This window comes from Coregonus clupeaformis, chromosome 17 (assembly GCF_020615455.1).
Source record: "Coregonus clupeaformis isolate EN_2021a chromosome 17, ASM2061545v1, whole genome shotgun sequence".
In the NCBI taxonomy this organism is placed as follows: domain Eukaryota; kingdom Metazoa; phylum Chordata; class Actinopteri; order Salmoniformes; family Salmonidae; genus Coregonus; species Coregonus clupeaformis.
The window spans coordinates 53,593,355-53,620,704 of record NC_059208.1 but is presented as its reverse complement, the minus strand read 5'-3'; the positions used below and the strand labels follow the sequence as shown (position 1 = coordinate 53,620,704).

General features: G+C 44.2%; 1 protein-coding gene across 1 annotated transcript in view; it reads left to right on the top strand.

Moving 5' to 3' along the window:
• LOC121586746 (syndetin-like) overlaps nt 1-27,350 on the top strand; it is a 291,135-nt gene that overhangs the window by 256,687 nt on the left and 7,098 nt on the right. The window contains exons 23-25 of the mRNA XM_041903695.2: nt 8,249-8,403; nt 11,696-11,792; nt 12,497-12,655. Coding sequence (XP_041759629.2) covers nt 8,249-8,403; nt 11,696-11,792; nt 12,497-12,655 — 411 coding nt within the window. The remainder of the gene's footprint in view (nt 1-8,248; nt 8,404-11,695; nt 11,793-12,496; nt 12,656-27,350) is intronic.

The following is a 27,350-nucleotide window of genomic DNA, read 5'->3' as shown; positions in this document are numbered from 1 at the left end:
ACTTTTACTTGAGTGTTTCTTTCATCATGAGTCACAATCGGATTCAGAATAGAGTGGGTAGTCTAATGGGTTTTCTGAATCAACTCCACCAGCGCAGGATATTAATCATGTTTATGCTTCAGTTTACTGCACGTAGTTTGATGTTTTTACTCTGTGAAGGTATTGCGCACCCAAATTGCTAACTTGCATCATCTAATGGTTCCCTAGACAGGAGTGGATGGGATTTGGAAAGTTAGCGACCCAAAACTAGCCTGGTCCCAGATCTGTTTGTGTTGTCATGTCAAATCCATGTCTGGCTTGACAATGAGTGACAAGGAGTTGACATGATAGCACAAACAGATCTGGGACCAGGCTACCTAAGACATTGTCAAACTAGTATTTGACACACACACTTAACCCCGGGAAGTTAGTGATATTTGACTGCTCGTTCTGCCAATGGGAGCATTACGCTCCAGGTACAGATCTAGGATCAGCTTCCCCTCCCTCATTCCTAACCTTAACCATTAGTGGGGGAAATGCAAAAGTGACCCAAGAGCAGCGTCTAGGGGCATCTTCACCCGACTCCGAACTTCATCTGAATGGTCATATTCCCCCAGCCGTGATATGAACATGATAATCTGTTTAATGCTGCATGTTGAATGGCAAATCGTTCTCTCATTCTTTGATCTGACTCTTTGACATGCATTCATCCTTTAGACCCGCCCCTCTTATCATTGATTAATGGTTTCTAAGTTGACTCAGATAACTCTTTATTGATAATTAATTGGTCTCTAGTAGCCCCAACGTGGCTATTACCTACCAATTACAAGCCCATAAGTAAGTAGCCTTGGCTTGTGCGAGCTGGAACGGCTCATAGGAGAAGGAGCCTATCTCCTGTTTCTGTAGCGTGAGGCAGCTTGATGAGCAAGTAGGCTACACCCCCTGGACAGGACACTAGTGTATCGCAGGGCCTTGCATGATTCATAATATCTAATTAGCAACCAAACCAATTAATTAAAGGTCATTTAGCCATTTATGAGCAATTATTTAGTGGTTTAATTTCACATGTTCCTTCATTCTTGAATGTTTAAATGTTTTGACAGATTTATATAGAGCTTGGTACTTGGTAGAAGTTTCTCAGAATTAGGTTTGCGCTTTCCAGTAACTTTTTCAAAAATGCCCATGTTTTCAAAACTTCCCTTTTGGAAAATGTGTGGAATCAAGAAGGAATAAGCAGGAAATCCTAGGCATTTTGGGAAAGTTACTGGACTTTTGCAACCCTATTTAGTATAATTACAGTGGGGAAAAAAGTATTTAGTCAGCCACCAATTGTGCAAGTTCTCCCACTTAAAAAGATGAGAGAGGCCTGTAATTTTCATCATAGGTACACGTCAACTATGACAGACAAATTGAGAAAAAAAATTCCAGAAAATCACATTGTAGGATTTTTAATGAATTTATTTGCAAATTATGGTGGAAAATAAGTATTTGGTCACCTACAAACAAGCAAGATTTCTGTCTCTCACAGACCTGTAACTTTTTCTTTAAGAGGCTCCTCTGTTCTCCACTCGTTACCTGTATTAATAGCACCTGTTTGAACTTGTTATCAGTATAAAAGACACCTGTCCACAACCTCAAACAGTCACACTCCAAACTCCACTATGGCCAAGACCAAAGAGCTGTCAAAGGACACCAGAAACTAAATTTTAGACCTGCACCAGGCTGGGAAGACTGAATCTGCAATAGGTAAGCAGCTTGGTTTGAAGAAAACAACTGTGGTAGCAATTATTAGGAAATAGAAGACATACAAGACCACTGATAATCTCCCTCGATCTGGGGCTCCACGAAAGATCTCACCCCGTGGGGTCAAAATGATCACAAGAACGGTGAGCAAAAATCCCAGAACCACACGGGGGGACCTAGTGAATGACCTGCAGAGAGCTGGGACCAAAGTAACAAAGCCTACCATCAGTAACACACTACGCCGCCAGGGACTCAAATCCTGCAGTGCCAGACGTGTCCCCCTGCTTAAGCCAGTACATGTCCAGGCCCGTCTGAAGTTTGCTAGAGTGCATTTGGATGATCCAGAAGAGGATTGGGAGAATGTCATATGGTCAGATTAAACCAAAATAGAACTTTTTTGGTAAAAACTCAACTCGTCGCGTTTGGAGGACAAAGAATGCTGAGTTGCATCCAAAGAACACCATACCTACTGTGAAGCATGGGGGTGGAAACATCATGCTTTGGGGCAGTTTTTCTGCAAAGGGACCAGGACGACTGATCCGTGTAAAGGAAAGAATGAATGGGGCCATGTATCGTGAGATTTTGAGTGAAAACCTCCTTCCATTAGCAAGGGCATTGAAGATGAAACGTGGCTGGGTCTTTCAGCATGACAATGATCCCAAACACACCGCCCGGGCAACGAAGGAGTGGCTTCGTAAGAAGCATTTCAAGGTCCTGGAGTGGCCTAGCCAGTCTCCAGAGCTCAACCCCATAAAAAATCTTTGGAGGGAGTTGAAAGTCTGTGTTGCCCAGCGACAGCCTCAAAACATCACTGCTCTAGAGGAGATCTGCAAAATACCAGCAACAGTGTGTGAAAACCTTGTGAAGACTTACAGAAAACGTTTGACCTGTGTCATTGCCAACAAAGGGTATATAACAAAGTATTGAGAAACTTTTGTTATTGACCAAATACTTATTTTCCACCATAATTTGCAAATAAATTCATTAAAAATCCTACAATGTGATTTTCTTGATTATTTTTTCTCATTTTGTCTGTCATAGTTGACATTACAGGCCTCTCTCATCTTTTTAAGTGGGAGAACTTGCACAATTGGTGGCTGACTAAATACTTTTTTTCCCCACTGTATTAGGTAACCTGAGATGTGTTCTTTTCCCCAGGAGACTATGGAGCCTGTATGTATGCAAGTGGATGATGGTGGACAGGTTTAATGGCTTTCCATTTGTTCATTACTCACTGGAGGTGATTGCTATTGATTTGGCCCTGCTGCTCTGCTCCTGTTGTTTCAGGGATACACAAACACACACAGCTTGACACCCCACACCTAGTTGACACGTAGTTGAACCTTATAAAAATATTGTGATTCTTATGCCGTCTGCAGAGGATTCTAATGTCTTCTAGTGCTTGGATTATATTGTTATTAATAAAATAAGCTATATGGAATTGTTTTAAGAAGGTCATACCAAGGATCAATTTGCTATTTTATTTTTTATTTTAAGACCCCTTGATGTATCCCCCAAAAATATATAAAAATTATTTGATGAAAAATGGTATTTGGCCTAACGCATTGAATAGCAGATTCCCCCCCACAAAATTCCCCCCCAGAACCCCCCCCACAAAAATAAATAAAAATAAACAGAAGTTTGTTCTGAAGTGTCTGTCCTATATCGGAAAGATATAAGAAAAATCAGGAAACATATATGCATTTATTTTTTTACATGTATTTAACCCCTTATTTTTGGCACTAAACAGTCTCCATATATACACTACCGGTCAGAAGTTTTAGAATACCTACTCATTCAAGGGTTTTTCTTTATTTTTACTATTTTCTACATTGTTGAATTATAGAGAAGACTATGAAATAACACATATGGAATCATGTAATAAGCAAAAAAAGGAAGGAAAAGAAGGAGTTCCCTCATATGCTGAGCACTTGTTGGCTGCTTTTCCTTCACTCTGCGGTCCAACTCATCCCAAACCATCTCAATTGGGTTGAGGTAGGGGGACCTTTAGTGTACTTCCATTGATTTTTTTCAACTGGTACCGGGGACCTTCAGTTGAGTCTTGTGAGGCCTGTAAAAAAATGTTGTGCATATTTTCTATACTGAATATTACCAGATCTTCAACCAAAACCTAATATTAGATAAAGGGAACCTGAGTTTACAAACAACAAAACAAATTATACTTATTTTATGTATTTAATTAACAATGTTATGCAACACCCAATTCTCCTGTGTGAAAAAGTAATTGCCTCCTTACACTCAATAACTGGTTGTGCCACCTTTAGCTGCAATGACTCCAACCAAACGTTTCCTGTAGTTGTTGATCAGTCTCTCACATTGGAGGAATTTTGGCCAGCTCTTGCATGCAGAACTGCTTTAACTCAGTGACATTTGTGGGTTTTTATTCGGTGTTGCATGACTTTGTTTATGAAATAAGTATGTAATTGTTGTGTTATTTGTTCACTCAGGTTCCCTTTATCTAATATTACGTTTTGGTTGAAGATCTGATAACATTCAGTATAAAAATATGCAAAAGTAGAGAAACATTTGAAAGGGGGCAAATACTTCTTCACAGCCCTATACACTGATTGAAGTGGATTTAACAGATGACATCAATAAGGGATCATAGTTTTCACCTGGTCAGTCTATGTAATGGAAAGAGTAGGTGTTCCTAATGTTTTGTACACTCTGTACAGTTCTACTTATACAGTGCATTCGGAAGGTTTTCAGACCCCTTTACTTTTTCCACATTTTGTTACATTACAGCCTTATTCTAAAATTGATTAAATAAACAATTTTCCTCATCAATCTACACACAATACCCCATAATGACAAAGTGAAAACAGTTTTTTTGACCCTTTGCTATGAGACTCGAAATTGAGCTCAGGTGCATCCTGTTTCCATTGATCATCCTTGAGATGTTTCTACAACTTGATTGGAGTCCACCTGTGGTAAATTGAATTGGTTGGACATGATTTGGAAAGGCACACACCTGTCTATACAGTGAGGGAAAAAAGTATTTGATCCCCTGCTGATTTTGTACGTTTGCCCACTGACAAAGAAATGATCAGTCTATAATTTTAATGGTAGGTTTATTTGAACAGTGAGAGACAGAATAACAACAAAAAAATCCAGAAAAACGCATGTAAAAAATGTTATACATTGATTTGCATTTTAATGAGGGAAATAAGTATTTGACCCCTCTGCAAAACATGACTTAGTACTTGGTGGCAAAACCCTTGTTGGCAATCACAGAGGTCAGACGTTTCTTGTAGATGGCCACCAGGTTTGCACACATCTCAGGAGGGATTTTGTCCCACTCCTCTTTGCAGATCTTCTCCAAGTCATTAAGGTTTCGAGGCTGACGTTTGGCAACTCGAACCTTCAGCTCCCTCCCCAGATTTTCTATGGGATTAAGGTCTGGAGACTGGCTAGGCCACTCCAGGACCTTAATGTGCTTCTTCTTGAGCCACTCCTTTGTTGCCTTGGCCGTGTGTTTTGGGTCATTGTCATGCTGGAATACCCATCCACGACCCATTTTCAATGCCCTGGCTGAGGGAAGGAGGTTCTCACCCAAGATTTGACGGTACATGGCCCCGTCCATCGTCCCTTTGATGCGGTGAAGTTGTCCTGTCCCCTTAGTAGAAAAAACCCCAAAGCATAATGTTTCCACCTCCATGTTTGACGGTGGGGATGGTGTTCTTGGGGTCATAGGCAGCATTCCTCCTCCTCCAAACACGGCGAGTTGAGTTGATGCCAAAGAGCTCGATTTTGGTCTCATCTGACCACAACACTTTCACCCAGTTCTCCTCTGAATCATTCAGATGTTCATTGGCAAACTTCAGACGGGCCTGTATATGTGCTTTCTTGAGCAGGGGGACCTTGCGGGCACTGCAGGATTTCAGTCCTTCACGGCGTAGTGTGTTACCAATTGTTTTCTTGGTGACTATGGTCCCAGCTGCCTTGAGATCATTGACAAGATCCTCCCGTGTAGTTCTGGGCTGATTCCTCACCGTTCTCATGATCATTGCAACTCCACGAGGTGAGATCTTGCATGGAGCCCCAGGCCGAGGGAGATTGACAGTTATTTTGTGTTTCTTCCATTTGCAAATAATCGCACCAACTGTTGTCACCTTCTCACCAAGCTGCTTGGCGATGGCCTTGTAGCCCATTCCAGCCTTGTGTAGGTCTACAATCTTGTCCCTGACATCCTTCGAGAGCTCTTTTGTCTTGGCCATGGTGGAGAATTTGGAATCTGATTGATTGATTGCTTCTGTGGACAGGTGTCTTTTATACAGGTTAACAAGCTGAGATTAGGAGCACTCCCTTTAATAGTGTGCTCCTAATCTCAGCTCGTTACATGTATAAAAGACACCTGGGAGCCAGAAATATTTCTGATTGAGAGGGGGTCAAATACTTCTTTCCCTCATTAAAATGCAAATCAATTTATAACATTTTTGAAATGCGTTTTTCTGTATTTTTGTGTTGTTATTCTGTCTCTCACTGTTCAAATAAACGTACCATTAAAATTATAGACTGATCATTTCTTTGTCAGTGGGCAAACGTACAAAATCAGCAGGGGATCAAATACTTTTTTCCCTCACTGTATAAGGTCCCACAGTTGACAGTGCATGTCCGAGCCATGAGGTTGAAGGAATTTCCGTAGAGCTCCGAGACAGGATTGTGTTGAGTCAGAGATCTGGGGAAGGGTACCAAAAATTGTTTGCAGCATTGAAGGTCCCAAGAACACAGTGGCCTCCATCATGGTCCTCTGTAGCTCAGCTGGTAGAGCACGGCGCTTATAACGCCAAGGTAGTGGGTTCGATCCCCGGGACCACCCATACACAAAAAATTTATGCACGCATGACTGTAAGTCGCTTTGGATAAAAGCGTCTGCTAAATGGCATATTATTATTATTATTATTATCATTATTAAATGGAAGAAGTTTGGAACCACAAAGACTCTTCCTAGAGATGGCTGCCCGGCCAAATTGAGCAATCGATGGAGAAGGGCCTTGGTCAGGGAGGTGACCAAGTACCCAATGATCACTCTGACAGAGCTCCAGAGTTCCTCTGTGGAGATGGGAGAACCTCCCAGAAGGACAATCATCTCTGCAGCACTCCACCAATCATGCCTTTATGGTAGAGTGGCCAGACTGAAGCCACTCCTCAGTAAAAGGCACATGACAGCCAGGCTTGGAGTTTGCCAAAAGGCACCTAAAGGACTCTCAGACCATGAGAAACAAGATTCTCTGGTCTGATGAAACCAAGATTGAACTCTTTGGCCTGAATGCCAAGCGTCACGTCTGGATGAAACCTGGCACCATCCCTATGGTGAAGCATGGTGGTGGCAGCATCATGCTGTGGGGATGTTTTTCAGCGGCAGGGACTGGGAGACTAGTCAGGATCGAAGGAAAGATTAACGGAGCAAATTACAGAGAGATCCTTGATGGAAACCTGGTCCAGAGCACTCAGGACCTCAGACTGGGGTGAAGGTTCACCGTCCAACAGGACAACGACCCTAAGCACACAGTCAAGACAACGCAGGAGTGGCTTCGAGACAAGTCTTTCAACGTCCTTGAGTGGCCCAGCCAGAGCCCGGACTTGAACCCGATCTAACATCTCTGGAGAGACCTGAAAATAGCTGTGCAGCGACGCTCCCCATCCAACCTGACAGAGCTTGAGAGGGTGTGCAGAGAAGAATGGGAGAAACTCCTTAAATACATTTACATTTACATTTGAGTAATTTAGCAGACGCGCTTATCCAGAGCGACTTACAGTTAGTGAGGGCATACATTTTCATACTGGTCCCCCGTGGGAATCGAACCCACAACCCTGGCGTTGCAAGCACCATGCTCTACCAACTGAGCTACACGGGACTAAATACATGTATGCCAAGCTTGTAGCGTCATACCCAAGAAGATTCAAGTGTGTAATCGCTGCCAAAGGTGCTTCAACGAAGTACTGAGTAAAGGGTCTGAATACTTATGTAAATTTGATATTTCATATTTTTTTTTTTTACTGCTGTAGCTCACTCTTTGAGCTCTTTGTGGTGAAACCAACTCTCATATCTGACCTTTGGTCATAGCTCACTGCTCCAGCTTTAATTGTTGGACACTGAGCTAATGTCTGTGGTGCTATTAGCCTGTAATCCATAGAGTGTATCCAAAGAAGTCTCTCTCTGTGTCTCCCTGGTCTGTCCAAGCCAGCTCATCTATCCCTCTCTCTCTCTGTCACTGTTCTTTCAAAGCTAACTGGTCTCTCTCTGTGTGTATGTCTCTCTCTCTGTATGTCTCTTTCTCTCTCTCTCTCTGTTTCTGTCTCTCTGTCTTTCTATCTGTGTTTCTTTCTCTCTCTCTGTCTTGATGTCTCTCTCTCTGTCTCCCTGTTATCTCAAAGTGAATGTGTCTGTCACCTTCTCTGAGTATCTGTGGTCTATCAGATGTCTAACTCTCCGCACTCTGTGTGTGGGAGGAAGGAGCAGGTCATGCTAACTATTCTCTCTCTCTCTGTCCCCCTGGTATAGGAGTCTCTGGGGGAAGGCGGCTCCAGCGTCCACGGTTGTCCGGTGGAGGAGAGGAAGGAGAAGGTACCCAGCCCTCACCTCAGCCAGCTGGTTGTCCTGACAGCCAGCGAGACACTCTACGGCCTTGCCCAGAGGGTGGTCGCCACAGAGTCGCTGTAAGAGATGGTCTTTAGACCCCCTTTTGAAATCCTGTTTATACCTCTGTATGGTCCTTTAGAAGGTCTCTGAGTGTGGCGGCCACTGAGTCACTTTAGGGTCGTTCCAAATGAAACCAATCACAGAGCTCCAGAATGTATGAATGTATCAAATTGTATTGGTAGCATTGATGCAAGCTGGACATTCTACGCACTCATCTTACTCCAAACTTTAAATGTTTTCAAGCTACTAAAACCATGATTTGGTCAAACAATAATGTGCATTATCCTCATGATTCCTGTAATAACAGTATCTGTCCTGCCCCTGTTCCTGTTTCGCTGGGGCCTGTTTCTGAGCGACCCACTCACTCCCTCTCCTCCGCGCTCCGGGAGGAAAAAAACATTGTTATGATTGTAGGCTGTAACATTTCAAAATCCAATTGCAGGAAAAACACAACCTTGGAAGCAACTACTGTTATCACTGTTGAAGAGATTCTCAGCTTTTTATAGGTATTTCTCAACTCTTAATATTGAGCTTTATAGCAACTATTTTACAACTGAGATATTTGATATGGCTTTTAGATACGGAGCGTGTGAAATGCATGGCCACCAGCAGTGGGTATTATGTTAAGAGTTAGCGATCTAGCTAATGGGTTTTGAGTTCCCACTTACTCAGATGGTTAATTAGCCCCAAATAAATTAGACTATGATATTGGTGCACATAAAGATGTAGGCAAATTAATTTCCATTGAACAAAATACAATTCTGAAAATTCTGGAGCCCTATTTTAACAGTAAAATATAACAATAGCCTAATTGTCAACCCAAAATTAATGACAATCACTGGACTAGGTTGCACATCAAAATATCTTGTATCATGCATTCCTGCATGGACATATTAGATGAAACAACGTATTTCTTGAATACCATCTCAGTACTCTATTACACCTCTTAATAAAAACATTTGTGAATGACTTGATAAGATGACCCAAACAATATTCTACAGTACATGTAAAAACAAAAAAATACAAATGTTTCCTGATCTTTCTAATATCTCTAAGATATAGGACAGACACTTCAGAACAAACTTCCTTTAGATTTTTTTTTGTGACTATCTGGGGTTTTTTCTACTTCAAGGGGCCTTACAATTCCAAATCAAATAGCAAAATGATGCTTGGTATGACCTTAAAACAATTCTATATAGCTTAGTAAACCCCTCCACCCCCGGCTTAGACAGGGCTTACTCTTAAGGGGTTTTAAAGGAAGGAAGGAAGGGATGGTCCTTAGGGGAGAAGACATACAGCTGTCTAGCCCTGTGCATAATTGCACGGAAACCTTTTTTCCCTCAGAGCAGTTACTGGAGCGATTGAAGGGGCTTACACACCACCTAACTCCTCTGTCCTAGCACCCAGACATGCTCAGCATACAATACGCCATTCTTAGCCATTTTTAATATAGCCATTACTGGCTATGGGAGCCTCTTAAAGGGCTGCTCTGCCTGCAACGCCTCATTTAGCCCTGCCTTAATGGAATTATCAATGAGGGCCCGCCACCCCGGGGCCCTGAGCAAAGATCAAGATTATAGGTGCGAAAGATAAGTGCCTCTCGCCATTGTCTAAATGCCGTGTTTATATAAGCACAACCCGATAAATGTCAGGACTCCGCTTGTTATCTCTCCCCGTGGTAACCATGAGCTTTGTGGTCATGGTGGGCTGACATTTTTCGAGTCCATAAAAACAAACGTATTTGCATAAGGCTCATTTGTGGGAATGTTGTCATATTAAAGGGAGGCAGGCGCTAGGTGTGTGTATGTTTCGTGGCGTATTGGACAACACACTCGTGAATGTTCGATGGTTGAGTGTAATGCAGTCTGGAGCGGTAATGGTTTGGTGAGGTTCTAATTTTGTCCTAGCTACTCAATTATTTGGCCCACATAGATTTTAAATTTGTTTCAATGTGTTTCAGGCCCGCTTTCAATTATTTCTCAGTGGGCAGCTAGCTTCTACTGCAACAAGCAGTTATTAATAAAGAATGTGTCCTCACAATGTCGTTATGTAACGATCATCTTGAATTACACATTACAGACATTCACATGTTTAATTTATTTCTCTAGCCTCTGTAATGACATCTGAAGGGGTCGTGTTGCATCACCAAATGAAAATCCCTGAAAGTGCATCTGTTGTTCCACGGCTAAACGATTTCTATTAATTCTCTACTTCTCTTTTTCTCTCTCATACGTATCTCTTCCCAACTGAACTTTAGACTCCAGCCTACTATGTAGCATTTCCACCTGCTGCCCTAGGATTTATCCCAAATGACACCCTATTCTCTACATAGTGCACTACATATGTGTCAAAAGTAGTGCACTATATAGAAAATAGGGTGTCATTTGGGACGCATCCCTAGTCCGTAGTGTACAATGTTGTTTATTTAACAGTTACCCTACTGTTATAATGAGGTCCATTAATCCCCATGCCTTCACCTTGCCTTGCGTTGGCCTTGCCGCATGGCCAGTCATCAACACTAATCATCAGATTTGCACTCTCAGTTGACTCTCTGCCCATCATTAAACTGTGGTTTTTGTATAAAACTCTAGGTGCAAGGGGAATAATATCCACCATATGCCGATTCTGTGATAAATTCTTAGAGTTGAACTCCTCAATGGCTGGTTGACTATCCTGAACTACATCCCAGTTAGCTGAACTTATTTTCTTGAATTTTGTTTATGTAAACAAAAAAAAGGAAAATAATAGCATTGATCATGCTAACACATTTTGAAAAATGGCTGCAATCCCCCCGTGCCCCATTTTTACACTGGACTAGCTTTTGTTTTTGTTTCTATTGATTTTAATTTATAGGTTTTTTTCACAACTATTCTGTGTGGCTCAGTGTTTGCTAATGTATAGCGGTAGTGATGAAAACCCAGAGAATGTAAAAACTCCCACTGTTTTAGGCTTTATGGCCTGATATGATGCTAATTTAAACCAACAAGAAGGTGCAGTATGACCTGGCCGAAACTACATTTCTAGCTACTGTACCTCCTACACCCTTCCACCTCCATCTGAAGTTAGGACTGAAATGACCTCGTTAATAAGCACAGGGGATCAAGATACGTTTCTAAAGCTCAGGAGAGAGAGGGGAAAATGGCAACCTATTCTGTCTGCAATATCACAATCCATCCAGCTAAAGCCCCTGCTCCCCTGTCCCCTCCTACCACCTACCCCTCTCCGTACACGGCTTCAATTTCTGATTTGGTGGGCCTATCCACCTAGCTAAAAGCCTGTACTGATTTCACTCTCTGTCTCTCTTCCCAGGGTGTTTCTGGCTGAGCAGTTTGAGTTCCTTCAGTCTCACCTGGATACTATGATGCCTGCAGCCAAGAAGCCATTCCTCCAGCAGTTCTACTCACAGGTCAGTCACTCCACAACTCTATGGATGTATCCAAAATGGCACCCTATTCCCTATAAAGTGCACAGGGGCGTTCCACAGTCCGAATGGCACAAGAGACATATGTGATCGTGTCTCAATGTAATCAAGGTATGAAATGATTGTTATTTTCAAATACAATTTCTTTTTGAGGTTAGTTGTGGTAAATTGTCAGTGTACAAATTATTATAATAATCCCCCCCGACCATTTGCGCCAACAAAAATCGGCCCGTGGCTGAATCTAGTTGCCAACCCCTGCTATAGGGATTAGGATACCAAATTACAAACGCAACCTATATGGACTTCTGCCCTTTCTGGAGGGCGTGTTTTCTTTTACCCTTTCTCTGAAAGTACCCCGGGTCATTCTGCAGAAGGACAAAATCTGTTGTGTTATTAGTTTGTGGTCGTGATCTCCTCTGACGCACATGACTTTATCAGTGAGGGTGGAAATGGCTGTTGGCCACAAACACTTTTTCACTTTTTTCACTCAGTAATATGTTCTGAGTGAGTATTGACTGACACTGTCCTTGTTTATGCGCGTGTTCCAAATGGCACCCTATTCCCTATATACTCCACTACTTCTGACCAGGGCCCTGGTCAAAAGTAGTGCGCTATAAAGGGAGTAGGGTGCCATTCAAGACACAGACACTGTCCTCGTTTATTCCATTCTCCTTGTCATTCGCTTATAGACTGTCTCCACGGCCAGTGAGCTACGTAAACCCATATACTGGGTCGTGGCGGCCAAGGCTTTAGACTACGAACAGATGCTGCTGCTGATGGCTGGAGTTAAGTGGGACATTAGGGAGATAATGTCGCAGCACAACGTGTACGTGGACGTCCTGTTAAAGGTAATGTGGCATGTGTGTGTTTTAGTATGTGTGAATGTAATGACTAAAATGTGGTGAAGGACATGTACACTACCAGTCAAAAGTTTGAACACACCTACACATTCAAGGGTTTTTCTTTATTTTCACTATTTTTTACATTGTAGAATAATAGTGAAGACATCAAAGCTATGAAATAACACATATGGAATCATGTAGTAACCAAAAAAGTGTTACACAAATCAAACTATGTTTTATATTTGAGATTCTTCAAATAGCCACCCTTTGCCTTGATGACAGCTGTTCAGAGGAGACTGTGAATCAGGCCTTCATGGTAGAATTGCTGCAAAGAAACAACTACTAAAGGAACCCAATAAGAAGAAGAGACCTGCTTGGACCAAGAAACACGAGCAATGGACATTGGACCAGTGGAAATGTGTCATTTGGTCTGGAGTCTAAATTTGAGATTTTTGGTTCCAACCGCTGTGTCTTTGTGAGACGCGGCGTAGGTGAAAGAATGATCTCTGCATGTGTAGTTCCCACCGTAAAGCATGGAGGAGGAGGTGTTATGGTGTGGGGGTGATTTGCTGGTGACACTGTCTGTGATTTATTTAGAATTCAAGGCACACTTAACCAGCATGGCTACCACAGCATTCTGCAGTGATACGAGTTCCCATCTGGTTTGGGCTTAGTGGGCCTATCATTTGTTTTTCAACAGGACAATCACCCAACACACCTGTAAGGGCTATTTGACCAAGAAGGAGAGTGATGGAGTGCTGCATCAGATGACCTGGCCTCCACAATCCCCCGACCTCAACCCAATTGAGATGGTTTGGGATGAGTTGGACCGCAGAGTGAAGGAAAAGCAGCCAACAAGTGCTCAGCATATGTGGGAACTCCTTCGAGACTGTTGGAAAAGCATTCCAGGTGAAGCTGGTTGAGAGAATGCCAAGGGTGTGCAAAGCTGTCATCAAGGCAAAGGGTGGCTATTTGAAAAATCTCCAATATAAAATATACAGTGGGGGGGAAAAAGTATTTAGTCAGCCACCAATTGTGCAAGTTCTCCCACTTAAAAAGATGAGAGAGGCCTGTAATTTTCATCATAGGTACACGTCAACTATGACAGACAAATTGAGATTTTTTTCCCAGAAAATCACATTTTAGGATTTTTTATGAATTTATTTGCAAATTATGGTGGAAAATAAGTATTTGGTCACCTACAAACAAGCAAGATTTCTGGCTCTCACAGACCTGTAACTTCTTCTTTAAGAGGCTCCTCTGTCCTCCACTCGTTACCTGTATTAATGGCACCTGTTTGAACTTGTTATCAGTATAAAAGACACCTGTCCACAACCTCAAACAGTCACACTCTAAACTCCACTATGGCCAAGACCAAAGAGCTGTCAAAGGACACCAGAAACAAAATTGTAGACCTGCACCAGGCTGGGAAGACTGAATCTGCAATAGGTAAGCAGCTTGGTTTGAATAAATCAACTGTGGGAGCCAGTATTAGGAAATGGAAGACATACAAGACCACTGATAATCTCCCTCGATCTGGTGCTCCACGCAAGATCTCACCCCGTGGGGTCAAAATGATCACAAGAACGGTGAGCAAAAATCCCAGAACCACACGGGGGGACCTAGTGAATGACCTGCAGAGAGCTGGGACCAAAGTAACAAAGCCTACCATCAGTAACACACTACGACACCAGGGACTCAAATCCTGCAGTGCCAGACGTGTCCCCCTGCTTAAGCCAGTACATGTCCAGGCCCGTCTGAAGTTTGCTAGAGTGCATTTGGATGATCCAGAAGAGGATTGGGAGAATGTCATATGGTCAGATGAAACCAAAATAGAACTTTTTGGTAAAAACTCAACTCGTCGTGTTTGGAGGACAAAGAATGCTGAGTTGCATCCAAAGAACACCATACCTACTGTGAAGCATGGGGGTGGAAACATCATGCTTTGGGGCTGTTTTTCTGCAAAGGGACCAGGACGACTGATCCGTGTAAAGGAAAGAATGAATGGGGCCATGTATCGTGAGATTTTGAGTGAAAACCTCCTTCCATCAGCAAGGGCATTGAAGATGAAACGTGGCTGGGTCTTTCAGCATGACAATGATCCCAAACACACCCCCCGGGCAACGAAGGAGTGGCTTCGTAAGAAGCATTTCAAGGTCCTGGAGTGGCCTAGCCAGTCTCCAGATCTCAACCCCATAGAAAATCTTTGGAGGGAGTTGAAAGTCCGTGTTGCCCAGCGACAGCCCCAAATCGTCACTGCTCTAGAGGAGATCTGCATGGAGGAATGGGCCAAAATACCAGCAACAGTGTGTGAAAACCTTGTAAAGACTTACAGAAAACGTTTGACCTGTGTCATTGCCAACAAAGGGTATATAACAAAGTATTGAGAAACTTTTGTTATTGACCAAATACTTATTTTCCACCATAATTTGCAAATAAATTCATAAAAAATCCTACAATGTGATTTTCTGGAAAAAAAAATCTCATTTTGTCTGTCATAGTTGACTGATGAAAATGACAGGCCTCTCTCATCTTTTTAAGTGGGAGAACTTGCACAATTGGTGGCTGACTAAATACTTTTTTCCCCCACTGTATTTTGATTTGTTTAACACTTTTTGGGTTACTACATGATTCCATATGTGTTATTTCATAGTTTTGATGTCTTCACTATTGTTCTACAATTTAGAAAATAGTACAAATAAAGAAAAACCCTGGAATGAGTAGGTGTGTCCAAACTTTTGACTGGTACTGTATGTGGTGTGAGTGTATTCCTGAAACTGATTACTTCTTTAAGGTCATGTCCGTTAGTCATGTCATTGCTGTAATAATAAAGAGATGGATCATGGTTCATGGCTGATTTTCCTCTGTATATATTTTCTGTAAAAAACCTAAGGAGCTATAAACTCCACATATAGAACGCATGCTGGCCTCTGGAACATAGTGGCGGTGTCGCACTGTCATGTCCAATGAGTCTATGTAGAGACCTGACTTGGCTTGACCTGGAAAATAGGCCTGTCTCCATACCGAGATAGATCAATATAATAATTCCTGTAAAATGTATTTATTTATATATTTTAATATGATTGAATATATCGTGGAGTTGCAGACCCCTGACCATATCAGATCACACAAAATACTGTGTTGACATTACGTCTTAGCAAAGCATACTGTAACGACCCTAGCCTTTGTAAGTCCATTACCATTCTCCTAAGGGAAATAGCAGTCACTCTCCTGGGGCTGTAGGGTCGGGTGACCCGGGCTCTAACCCCCGCTAGGACGGTACTCTCTTCCACTGTTCGCTACTACAATAGCATTAAATGTTACATATCAACCCAACTAAAGAACTAAAGGCACTAGCATTTACCATATATATTCTACAGGATTATGCAAGGCATCCTTTAGGACAGGAGCCCTCACACTGTTGAAGATTGAATTTACATTGAGCTTCCCCTGTTCTCAAAGCGCTTTACATAGTCGACAGACAGTTCAATCACAGATGTAATCTCATCTACATTACATGGCCAAAAGTATATGGACACCTGCTCGTCGAACATCTAATTCCAAAATCAAATCAAATCAAATCAAAATGTATTTGCCACATGCGGCGAATACAACAGGTGTAGACATTACCGTGAAATGCTTACTTACAGCCCTTAACCAACAATGCATTTATTTCTTATTAAAAAAGTCAAATAAAACAACAACAACAAAAAAGTGTTGAGAAAAAAAGAGCAGAAGTAAAATAAAATAACAGTAGGGAGGCTATATACAGGGGGGTACCGGTGCAGAGTCAATGTCCGGGGGCACCGGCTAGTTGAGGTAGTTGAGGTAATATGTACATGTGGGTAGAGTTAAAGTGACTATGCATAAATAATTAACAGAGTAGCAGCAGCGTAAAAAGATAGGGTGGGGGTGCAAAGAGTCCGGGTAGCCATGATTAGCTGTTCAGGAGTCTTATGGCTTGAGGGTAGAAGCTGTTGAGAAGCCTTTTGGACCTAGACTTGGCGCTCCGGTACCGCTTGCCGTGCGGTAGCAGAGAGAACAGTCTATGACTAGAGTGGCTGGAGTCTTTGACAATTTTGAGGGCCTTCCTCTGACACCGCCTGGTATAGAGGTCCTGGATGGCAGGAAGCTTGGCCCCAGTGATGTACTGGGCCGTACGCACTACCCTCTGTAGTGCCTTGCGGTCGGAGGCCGAGCAGTTGCCATACCAGGCGGTGATGCAACCAGTCAGGATGCTCTCGATGGTGCATCTGTATAACTTTTTGAGGATCTGAGGACCCATGCCAAATCTTTTCAGTCTCCTGAGGGGGAATAGGCTTTGTCGTGCCCTCTTCACGACTGTCTTGGTGTGTTTGGACCATGATAGTTTGTTGGTAATGTGGACACCAAGGAACTTGAAGCTCTCAACCTGTTCCACTACAGCCCCGTCGATGAGAATGGGGGCGTGCTCAGTCCTCTTTTTTTTCCTGTAGTCCACAATCATCTCCTTTGTCTTGATCACGTTGAGGGAGAGGTCTCTGACCTCCTCCCTATAGGCTGTCTCATCGTTGTCTGTGACCTGCTTAAAAGTCTTACTCACATCGGCTACGGAGAGCGTGATCACATAGTCATCCGCAACAGCTGGTGCTCTCATGCATGCTTCAGTGTTACTTGCCTCGAAGCGAGCATAGAGGTGGTTTAGCTCGTCTGGTAGGCTTGTGTCACTGGGCAGCTCGCGGCTGTGCTTCCCTTTGTAGTCTGTAATAGTTTTCAAGCCCTGCCACATCCGACGAGCGTCAGAGCCGGTGTAGTACGATTCTTATATGCGTCCGGGTTGGAGTCCCACTCCTTGAAAGCGGCAGCTCTACCCTTTAGCTCAGTGCGGATGTTGCCTGTAATCCATGGCTTCTGGTTGGGGTATGTACGTATGGTCACTGTGGGGAAGACGTCATCGATGCACTTATTGATGAAGCCAGTGACTGATGTGATGTACTCCTCAATGCTATCTGAAGAATCCCGGAACATGTTCCAGTCTGTGCTAGCAAAACACTCCTGTAGCTTAGCATCTGCGTCATCTGACCACTTTTCTATTATCCGAGTCACTGGTGCTTCCTGCTTTAGTTTTTGCTTATAAGCAGGAGTCAGGAGGATAGAGTTATGGTCAGATTTGCCAAATGGAGGACGAGGGAGAGCTTTGTATGCGTCTCTGTGTGTGGAGTAAAGGTGGTCTAGAGTTCTTTTTCCCTCTGGTTGCACATTTAACATGCTGGTAGAAATTAGTTAGAACGGATTTAAGTTTCCCTGCATTAAAGTCCCCGGCCACTAGGAGCGCTGCCTCTGGATGAGCGTTTTCCTGTTTAGTTATGGCCAGCTCATTGAGTGCAATCTTAATGCCAGCATTGGTTTGTGGTGGTAAATAGACAGCTATGAAAAATATAGATGAAAACTCTCTCGGTAAATAGTGTGGTCTACAGCTTATCATAAGGTACTCTACCTCATGCGAGCAAAACCTAGAGACTTCCTTAGTATTTGATTTTGTGCACCAGCTGTTGTTTACAAATATACACAGACAGCCACCCCTTGTCTTACCGGAGTCAGCCGTACTATCCTGCCGATGTAGCGTATAGCCCGCTAGCTGTATGTTGTCCATGTCGTCGTTCAGGCACGACTCAGTGAAACATAAGATATTACAGTTTTTTATGTCCCGTTGGTAGGATAAGCGTAATCGTAGTTCATCTAATGATTGAAGATTGGCTAATAAGATTGATGGAAGAGGCAGTTTACTCGCTCGCCGTCGGATCCTTACGAGGCATCCCGACCTACGTCCACGATATCTCCGTCTCTTTCTCCTGCGAATGACGGGGATTTGGGCCTTGTCGGGTGTCTGTAGGATATCCTTTGCGGCAGCCTCGTTGAAGAAAAAATATTAGTCCAATACGAGGTGAGTAATTGCTGTCCTGATATCCAGAAGCTCTTTTTGGTTATAAGAGACGATGGCAGAAACATTATGTACAGAATAAATTACAAATAACGCGAAAAAACACACATAATAGTACAATTGGTTAGAGGGCTGTAAAACGGCAGCCATCTTCTCCGGCATTAATATCCAGTTGGTCCCCCGTTTGCTGCCATAACAGCCTCAACTCTTACATTTTACATTTTACATTTTAGTCATTTAGCAGACGCTCTTAACCAGAGCGACTTACAGGAGCAATTAGGGTCAAGTGCCTTGCTCAAGGGCACATTAACGTCATTTAGCAGACGCTCTTAGCCAGAGCGACTCACAAATTGGTACGTTCACCCTATAGCCAGTGGGATAACCACTTTACAATTTGGGGGGGGTTAGAAGGATTACTTTATCCTATCCCAGGTATTCCTTAAAGAGGTGGGGTTTCAAATGTCTCCGGAAGGTGGTGAGTGACTCCGCTGTCCTGGCGTCGTGAGGGAGCTTGTTCCACCATTGGGGTGCCAGAGCAGCGAACAGTTTTGACTGGGCTGAGGGGGAGCTATGCTTCCGCAGAGGAAGGGAGCCAGCAGGCCAGAGGTGGATGAACGCAATGCCCTCGTTTGGGTGTAGGGACTGATCAGAGCCTGAAGGTACAGAGGTGCCGTTCCCCTCACTGCTCCATAGGCAAGCACCATGGTCTTGTAGCGGATGCGAGCTTCAACTGGAAGCCAGTGGAGTGTGCGGAGGAGGGGGGTGACGTGAGAGAACTTGGGAAGGTTGAACACCAGACGGGCTGCGGCATTCTGGATGAGTTGTAGGGGTTTAATGGCACAGGCAGGGAGGCCAGCCAACAGCGAGTTGCAGTAGTCCAGACGGGGAGATGACAAGTGCCTGGATTAGGACCTGTGCCGCTTCTTGTGTAAGGCAGGGTCGTACTCTCCGAATGTTGTAGAGCATGAACCTGCAGGAGCGGGTCACCGCCTTGATGTTGGCGGAGAACGACAGGGTGTTGTCCAGGGTCACGCCTAGGCTCTTCGCACTCTGGGAGGAGGACACAGCGGAGTTGTCAACCGTGATGGCGAGATCATGGAACGGGCAGTCCTTCCCCGGGAGGAAGAGCAGCTCCGTCTTGCCAGGGTTCAGCTTGAGGTGGTGATCCGTCATCCATACTGATATGTCTGCCAGACATGCAGAGATGCGATTCGCCACCTGGTTATCAGAAGGGGGAAAGGAGAAGATTAGTTGTGTATCGTCAGCGTAGCAATGATATGAAAGGCCATGTGAGGATATGACAGAGCCAAGTGACTTGGTGTATAGGGAGAAAAGGAGAGGGCCTAGAACTGAGCCCTGGGGGACACCAGTGGTGAGAGCGCGTGGTGCGGAGACAGCTTCTCGCCACGCCACTTGGTAGGAGCGACCGGTCAGGTAGGACGCAATCCAGGAGTGAGCCGCGCCGGAGATGCCCAGCTCGGAGAGGGTGGAGAGGAGGATCTGATGGTTCACAGTATCAAAGGCAGCAGACAGGTCTAGAAGGACAAGAGCAGAGGAGAGAGAGTTAGCTTTAGCAGTGCGGAGAGTCTCCGTGACACAGAGAAGAGCAGTCTCAGTTGAATGACCAGTCCTGAAACCTGATTGGTTTGGATCAAGAAGGTCATTCTGAGAGAGATAGCAAGAGAGTTGGCTAAAGACGGCACGCTCAATAGTTTTGGAAAGAAAAGAAAGAAGGGATACTGGTCTGTAGTTGTTGACATCAGTGGGGTCGAGTGTTGGTTTTTTGAGAAGGGGAGCAACTCTCGCTCTCTTGAAGACGGAAGGGACATGACCAGCGGTCAAGGATGAGTTGATCAGCGAGGTGAGGTAGGGGAGAAGGTCACCGGAGATGGTCTGGAGAAGAGAGGAGGGGATGGGGTCAAGCGGGCAGGTTGTTGGGCGGCCTGCAGTCACAAGTCGCAGGATTTTATCTGGAGAGAGAGGGGAGAAAGAAGTCAGAGCATAGGGTAGGGCAGTGTGAGCAGGACCAACAGTGTCATTAGACTTAACAAACGAGGATCAGATGTCGTCAACCTTCTTTTCAAAGTGGTTGACGAAGTCATCCACAGAGAGAGAGGAGGGGGAGGAGGATTCAGGAGGGAGGAAAATGTGGCAAAGAGCTTCCTAGGGTTAGAGGCAGATGCTTGGAATTTAGAGTGGTAGAAGGTGGCCTTAGCAGCAGAAACAGATGAAGAAAATGTAGAGAGGAGGGAGTGAAAAGAAGCCAGGTCGGCAGGGAGTTTAGTTTTCTTCCATTTCCGCTCCGCTGCCCGGAGCTCTGTTCTGTGAGCTCGCAATGAGTCATCAAGCCACGGAGCTGGAGGGGAGGGCCGAGCCGGCCGGGAGGATAGGGGACACAGAGAGTCAAAGGATGCAGAAAGGGAGGAGAGGAGGGTTGAGGAGGCAGAATCAGGAGATTGGAGGGAGAAGGATTGAGCAGAGGGAAGAGATGATAGGATGGAAGAGGAGAGAGTAGTGGGAGAGAGAGAGCGAAGGTTGCGGCGGCGCATTACCATCTGTGTAGGGGCAGAGTGAGTAGTGTGGGAGGAGAGCGAGAGAGAAAAGGAAACAAAGTAGTGGTCAGAGACTTGGAGGGAGTTGCAGTGAGATTAGTAGAGGAGCAGCATCTAGTGAAGATGAGGTCAAGCGTATTGCCTGCCTTGTGAGTAGGGGGGACGGTGAGAGGGTGAGGTCAAAAGAGGAGAGGAGTGGAAAGAAGGAGGCAGAGAGAAATGAGTCAAATGTGGACATAGGGAGGTTGAAATCCCCCCAAAACTGTGAGGGGTGAGCCATCCTCAGGGAAGGAACTTCGTCAAGCTCATTGATGAACTCTCCAAGGGAACCTGGAGGGCGATAGATGACAAGGATATTAAGCTTAAATGGGCTAGTGACTGTGACAGCATGGAATTCAAATGAGGAGATAGACAGATGGGTTAGGGGGAAAATTGAGAATGTCCACTTGGGAGAGATGAGGATTCCTGTACCACCACCCCTCTGACCAGATGCTCTCGGGGTATGTGAGAACACATGGTCAGACGAGGAGAGAGCAGTAGGAGTAGCAGTGTTTTCAGTGGTGATCCATGTTTCCGTCAGCGCCAGGAAGTCGAGGGACTGGAGGTTGGCATAGGCTGGGATGAAGTCAGCTTTGTTGGCAGCAGAACGGCAGTTCCAGAGGCTGCCTGCGACCTGGAACTCCACGTGGGTGGTGCGTGCAGGGACCACCAGGTTAGAGAGGCAGCAGCCACGCGGTGTGGTGCGTTTGTGTAGCCTGTGCAGAGAGGAGAGAACAGGGATAGGCAGAGGCATAGTTGACAGGCTGTAGCAAATGGCTACAAAAATGCAGAGGAGATCGGAATGAAATGAGCTGAGCATCTGGGAGCGGAGAGAGCAGGACCTCCCTCACCAAAACTTCTACCTCAGAAACTAAAATTGTTTCACTGAACCACCCGAACAAAAGGGGTCCATACAGAAATGGTTTGTCAAGATCGGTGTGGGAAGGCTTTCCACTAGATGTTGGAACATTGCTGCAGGGACTTGCTTCCAGTACATCACTGGAGAGCATTAGTGAGGTCGGGCACTGATGTTGGGCTATTAGGCCTGGCTCGCAGTAGGCGTTCCAATTAATCCCAAAGGTGTTTGATGGGGTTGAGGTCAGGGCTCTGTGCGGGCCAGTCAAGTTCTTCCACACCGATCTTGACAAACCATTTCTGTATGGACCTCGCTTTGTGCTCAGGGGCATTGCCATGCTGAAACAAGAAAGGGCCTTCCCCAAACTGTTGCCACAAAGTTGGAATCGTCTAGAATGTCATTGTGTGCTGTAGCGTTAAGATTTCCCTACACTGGAACTAAGGGGCCTAGCCCGAACCATTTTAAAACAGCCCCAGACCATTATTCCTCCTCCATCAAACTTTAAAGCTGGCACTATGCATTCGGGCAGGTTGCGTTCTCCTGGCATCCGCCAAACCCAGATTCGTCCATCGGACTGCCAGATGGTGAAGCGTGATTCATCACTGTGGTCCTCTGTAGCTCAATTGGTAGAGCACGGCGCTTGTAACGCCAAGGTAGTGGGTTCGATCCCCGGGACCACCCATACACAAAAAAATGTATGCACGCATGACTGTAAGTCGCTTTGGATAAAAGTGTCTGCTAAATGGCATATTATATTATTATATTATAGAACATGTTTCCACTGCTCCAGAGTTCAATGGTGGCGAGCTTTACACCACTCCAGCCGACGCTTCGAATTGCACATGGTGATCTTAGGCTTGTGTGCGGCTGCTCGGCCATGGAAACCCATTTCATGAAGCAGTTATTGTGCTGACGTTGCTTCCAGAGGCAGTTTGGAACTCGGTAGTGAGTGTTGCAGACGATTTTTACGTGCTTCGCGCTTCTGCACTCGGCGGTCCCGTTCTGTGAGCTTTGTGGCCTACCACTTCGCGGCTGAGTCGTTGTTGCTCTTAGACGTTTCCACTTCACAATAACAACATTTACAGTTGACAGGGGCAGCTCTAGCAGGGCAGAGATTTGATGAACTGACTTGTTGGAAAGGTGGCATCCTATGACAGTGCCACGTTGAATGTCACTGAGCTCTTCAGTCCGGGCTACTGCCATTTTTTGTCTATGGAGATTGCATGGCTGTGTGCTCGAATTTATACACCAGTCAGCAACGTTTGTGGCTGAAATAGCCAAATCCTCTCATTTGAAGGGGTGTCCACATACAGTGAGGGAAAAAAGTATTTGATCCCCTGCTGATTTTGTACGTTTGCCCACTGACAAAGAAATTATCAGTCTATAATTTTTAATGGTAGGTTTATTTGAACAGTGAGAGACAGAATAACAACAAAAAAATCCAGAAAAAAGCATGTCAAAAATGTTATAAATTGATTTGCATTTTAATGAGGGAAATAAGTATTTGACCCCCTCTCAATCAGAAAGATTTCTGGCTCCCAGGTGTCTTTTTTACAGGTAACGAGCTGTGATTAGGAGCACACTCTTAAAGGGAGTGCTCCTAATCTCAGTTTGTTACCTGTATAAAAGACACCTGTCCACAGAAGCAATCAATCAATCAGATTCCAAACTCTCCACCATGGCCAAGACCAAAGAGCTCTCCAAGGATGTCAGGGACAAGATTGTAGACCTACACAAGGCTGGAATGGGCTACAAGACCATCGCCAAGCAGCTTGGTGAGAAGGTGACAACAGTTGGTGTGATTATTCGCAAATGGAAGAAACACAAAATAACTGTCAATCTCCCTCTGCCTGGGGCTCCATGCAAGATCTCACCTCGTGGAGTTGCAATGATCATGAGAACGGTGAGGAATCAGCCCAGAACTACACGGGAGGATCTTGTCAATGATCTCAAGGCAGCTGGGACCATAGTCACCAAGAAAACAATTGGTAACACACTACGCCGTGAAGGACTGAAATCCTGCAGCGACGCAAGGTCCCCCTGCTCAATAAATCACATATACAGGGCCGTCTGAAGTTTGCTAATGAACATCTGAATGATTCAGAGGAGAACTGGGTGAAAGTGTTGTGGTCAGATGAGACCAAAATCGAGCTCTTTGGCATCAACTCAACTCGCCGTGTTTGGAGGAGGAGGAATGCTGCCTATGACCCCAAGAACACCATCCCCACCGTCAAACATGGAGGTGGAAACATTATGCTTTGGGTGTGTTTTTCTGCTAAGGGGACAGGACAACTTCACTGCATCAAAGGGACGATGGACGGGGCCATGTACCGTCAAATCTTGGGTGAGAACCTCCTTCCCTCAGCCAGGGCATTGAAAATGGGTTGTGATGGGTATTCCAGCATGACAATGACCCAAAACACACGGCCAAGGCAACAAAGGAGTGGCTCCAGAAGAAGCACATTAAGGTCCTGGAGTACTAAGTCATGTTTTGCAGAGGGGTCAAATACTTATTTCCCTCATTAAAATGGAAATCAATTTATAACATTTTTGACATGCGTTTTTCTGGATTTTTTTGTTGTTATTCTGTCTCTCACTGTTCAAATAAACCTACCATTAAAATTATAGACTGATCATGTCTTTGTCAGTGGGCAAACGTACAAAGTCAGCAGGGGATCAAATACTTTTTTTCCCTCACTGTGTATTTTAGTTAAGCTAGACCACATGACTATTTTGTAGCATCTTGAAAATGGATTGGTACTACTATTTCAATGTGTTTGTTTGTCTGCAGTACACGGGCAGGTTGCCCAGTTGGACAGCTGTGTGTCTATACCACAGTAGTTCAGGTTAAGTGCTGTTCTTATGAATCCCACAGTAGAGCACACTTACAGTATCTCATGGGAAACCAGCTAGTCACCACACATCCCCCTAACATGGCCATCTCTCTCCTATTCCCCCTATGAACATTCAAATGCACTGCAGGAAGAAAAATATCCCAAATACTTTTTGTAGTTGCAATGGCGAAACAATTTTTTTCTTCAGTGAGGCTCCCTGGATAGGAACTAAAGATGACACCTCTCATTTGATACTGTCTATTGGAAATGTATTTGAAATGCAGTGAGATCTTTCAAATATGGATTATTTTTTAAACCAAATTTTCAGGTGATTCCGGAAGCACAAGGTCATCGACTTTTCATCTCTTTCAACATGTCAAGATCTTTGTTTAAAGTTTCCTCTTCTTATTCTCCTAATCACTCCTAGAGGTCTTCCGATATCAATTATTTGCCAGTTAGGGTTTGAATAATTCATATAATGGAAGAAGTTTGGGGAGTTTAATGCAGATTCAGGAAGCGAAGTTTGAGGTTTGTTAAGGAAAGGTGAGTTTCTTAGGTCCCCTGCTGTAACTATCTCCAGGCTTAAAGTTCTCTTCCCAAATGAGTATCAAATCGTTATTCATTCCTTCCACTTATCCCATCATACATTTTGAATGGGGACGTGTGGCTCAGCGTGGCATGATGAGCATGAAGCCGGAGCATACGGAGAGAGAGGGCTCTAGTGTTGAGGAACAGATGGGGGTTTTGCAGTGGAAGCGTGACCGTGGTCCTTATTTGCGAGCCAGAAGCCAAGAGAATCCCCCAAATATGCATAAACATGTCTGTCTGATCAGCCATAGCTTTAAATCCTGAACCACGTCGAGCAAACCACCGCACATCCTCCAATTCTAATGAACAACTCAGGCTCACCTTTCTGGATCCATGGATCGGCTAGCTGGAAGACGGCTCTCTGTGAGCATTATTAAGCTGCTTTAAGCCAAACTCATTTTGTTTAAGCCAAATAGTCAGAGGAAAAGTGTCTGCCTCACTGGCTTGATTTAAACATATTGCCATGTCTTTCAACAAGTTATTAGGTAGAAAAGTATTACTATTTCTATTTCACTGAGAGTAACTGTCAGGTTGAAATGTATGCTGCTCATCCAATCTTTTTCTGAGTATGGTAGAGGTGTGCAGGTCAGCTGTTTGTTCGCCCGCCCGCAATTGCTAATAACCCATCCACAACCGCCCGACTATATGTGATAAAGTGAAAATCTGAGGCCTGCACCCAACCCTCACCCGCTAATATAGAAAATGTGCTGTAGGCTACAGTCACAGACGGCGGAACAATTTTTGGACAGGGGGTGCAGAATTGATTTTGCCTGATTTAAATGTTTCTGCTTATAATTTCCGACATTTTGGTAGGCTATTTGTTAGTCAACTTGTCTATAATTAGATACATGCAGCTTCTCTTCTGTCATTATGTGTTGCCCTAGACTAAGTAAACCCTTGCTCACCAGAATAATGTCCGAAAGACATCAGTTTGACCGGTTGTAAGGAAATAGAAAGCTGTGAAAACGACCCAACATGTTTCTGATATGATTTCAGTTTGGCTTGGATGCATATTTTATATGGTTGAAGTGCTATCAGCTTTTATGATGCTGATAAAGATAGCACCTCTACAGACGGTCCCTAACTGCACATTCACATTCTCTCAAGATCTGAAATAAATAAATAATTTTACTGCAAGAAATGCAGGAGTTAATATTAAGGCTATGTGAGAGGTTATAGACCTACAGTCTGTGTCCAGATTTCAGTTTCCATTTAACCCATCTGAACAGTAGGCTACAGTTCCCTTGATGTGCCATAGGCCTATTTGAAGTCTTGATCTTGTGACTGTAAAATGTGTACAGAGCCTCACAATCATCACACGACGTTCACTGCTATCATCCTGTTTTACCACTTCGCCAAATCTTTCCCAAACGTGACTTTTCTGTCCCTCCCTTCTCTTTATTTACAACTCTCCTTTCACAGCTTTTCTTTTGTCTTTTTGAATTAAACTGACCTTTCTTCCTCCGTGGATCGATGTAATCTTTTTCTGCCCGTTCCTAAAAGCATTTGGCGGTTGGCGTGTAGGTTATTCGGTGCACGTACAGTTGGGCCTTAAAGTTTAGGCTTACGCACTTATGCCAGATAGCCTAAAATAATGAAAGAACAACCTCAATGTAGCCTATAGATATAAATTGCACAATAATTTTACATTTATGGATTTTTTTAAGGTATTGTTTTCTCTTTATTCAACCCGCCCTTCATCCACACGCCCTTTATTCACACAATATTTAATGACCCTAAACCCGCCCACCCTGTGGATATAAGCACAGGGACTGCGGGTTATGAGTCAACCCATGCATCACTATAGTATGGTTTATGATTAACAAGTTATTGATAAAGGGTTGTATTGTATAGGAGATGATGTACCGTGTAGGAGAATGTTGTATTCATGAGTTTGTGTTGAATATTAGGA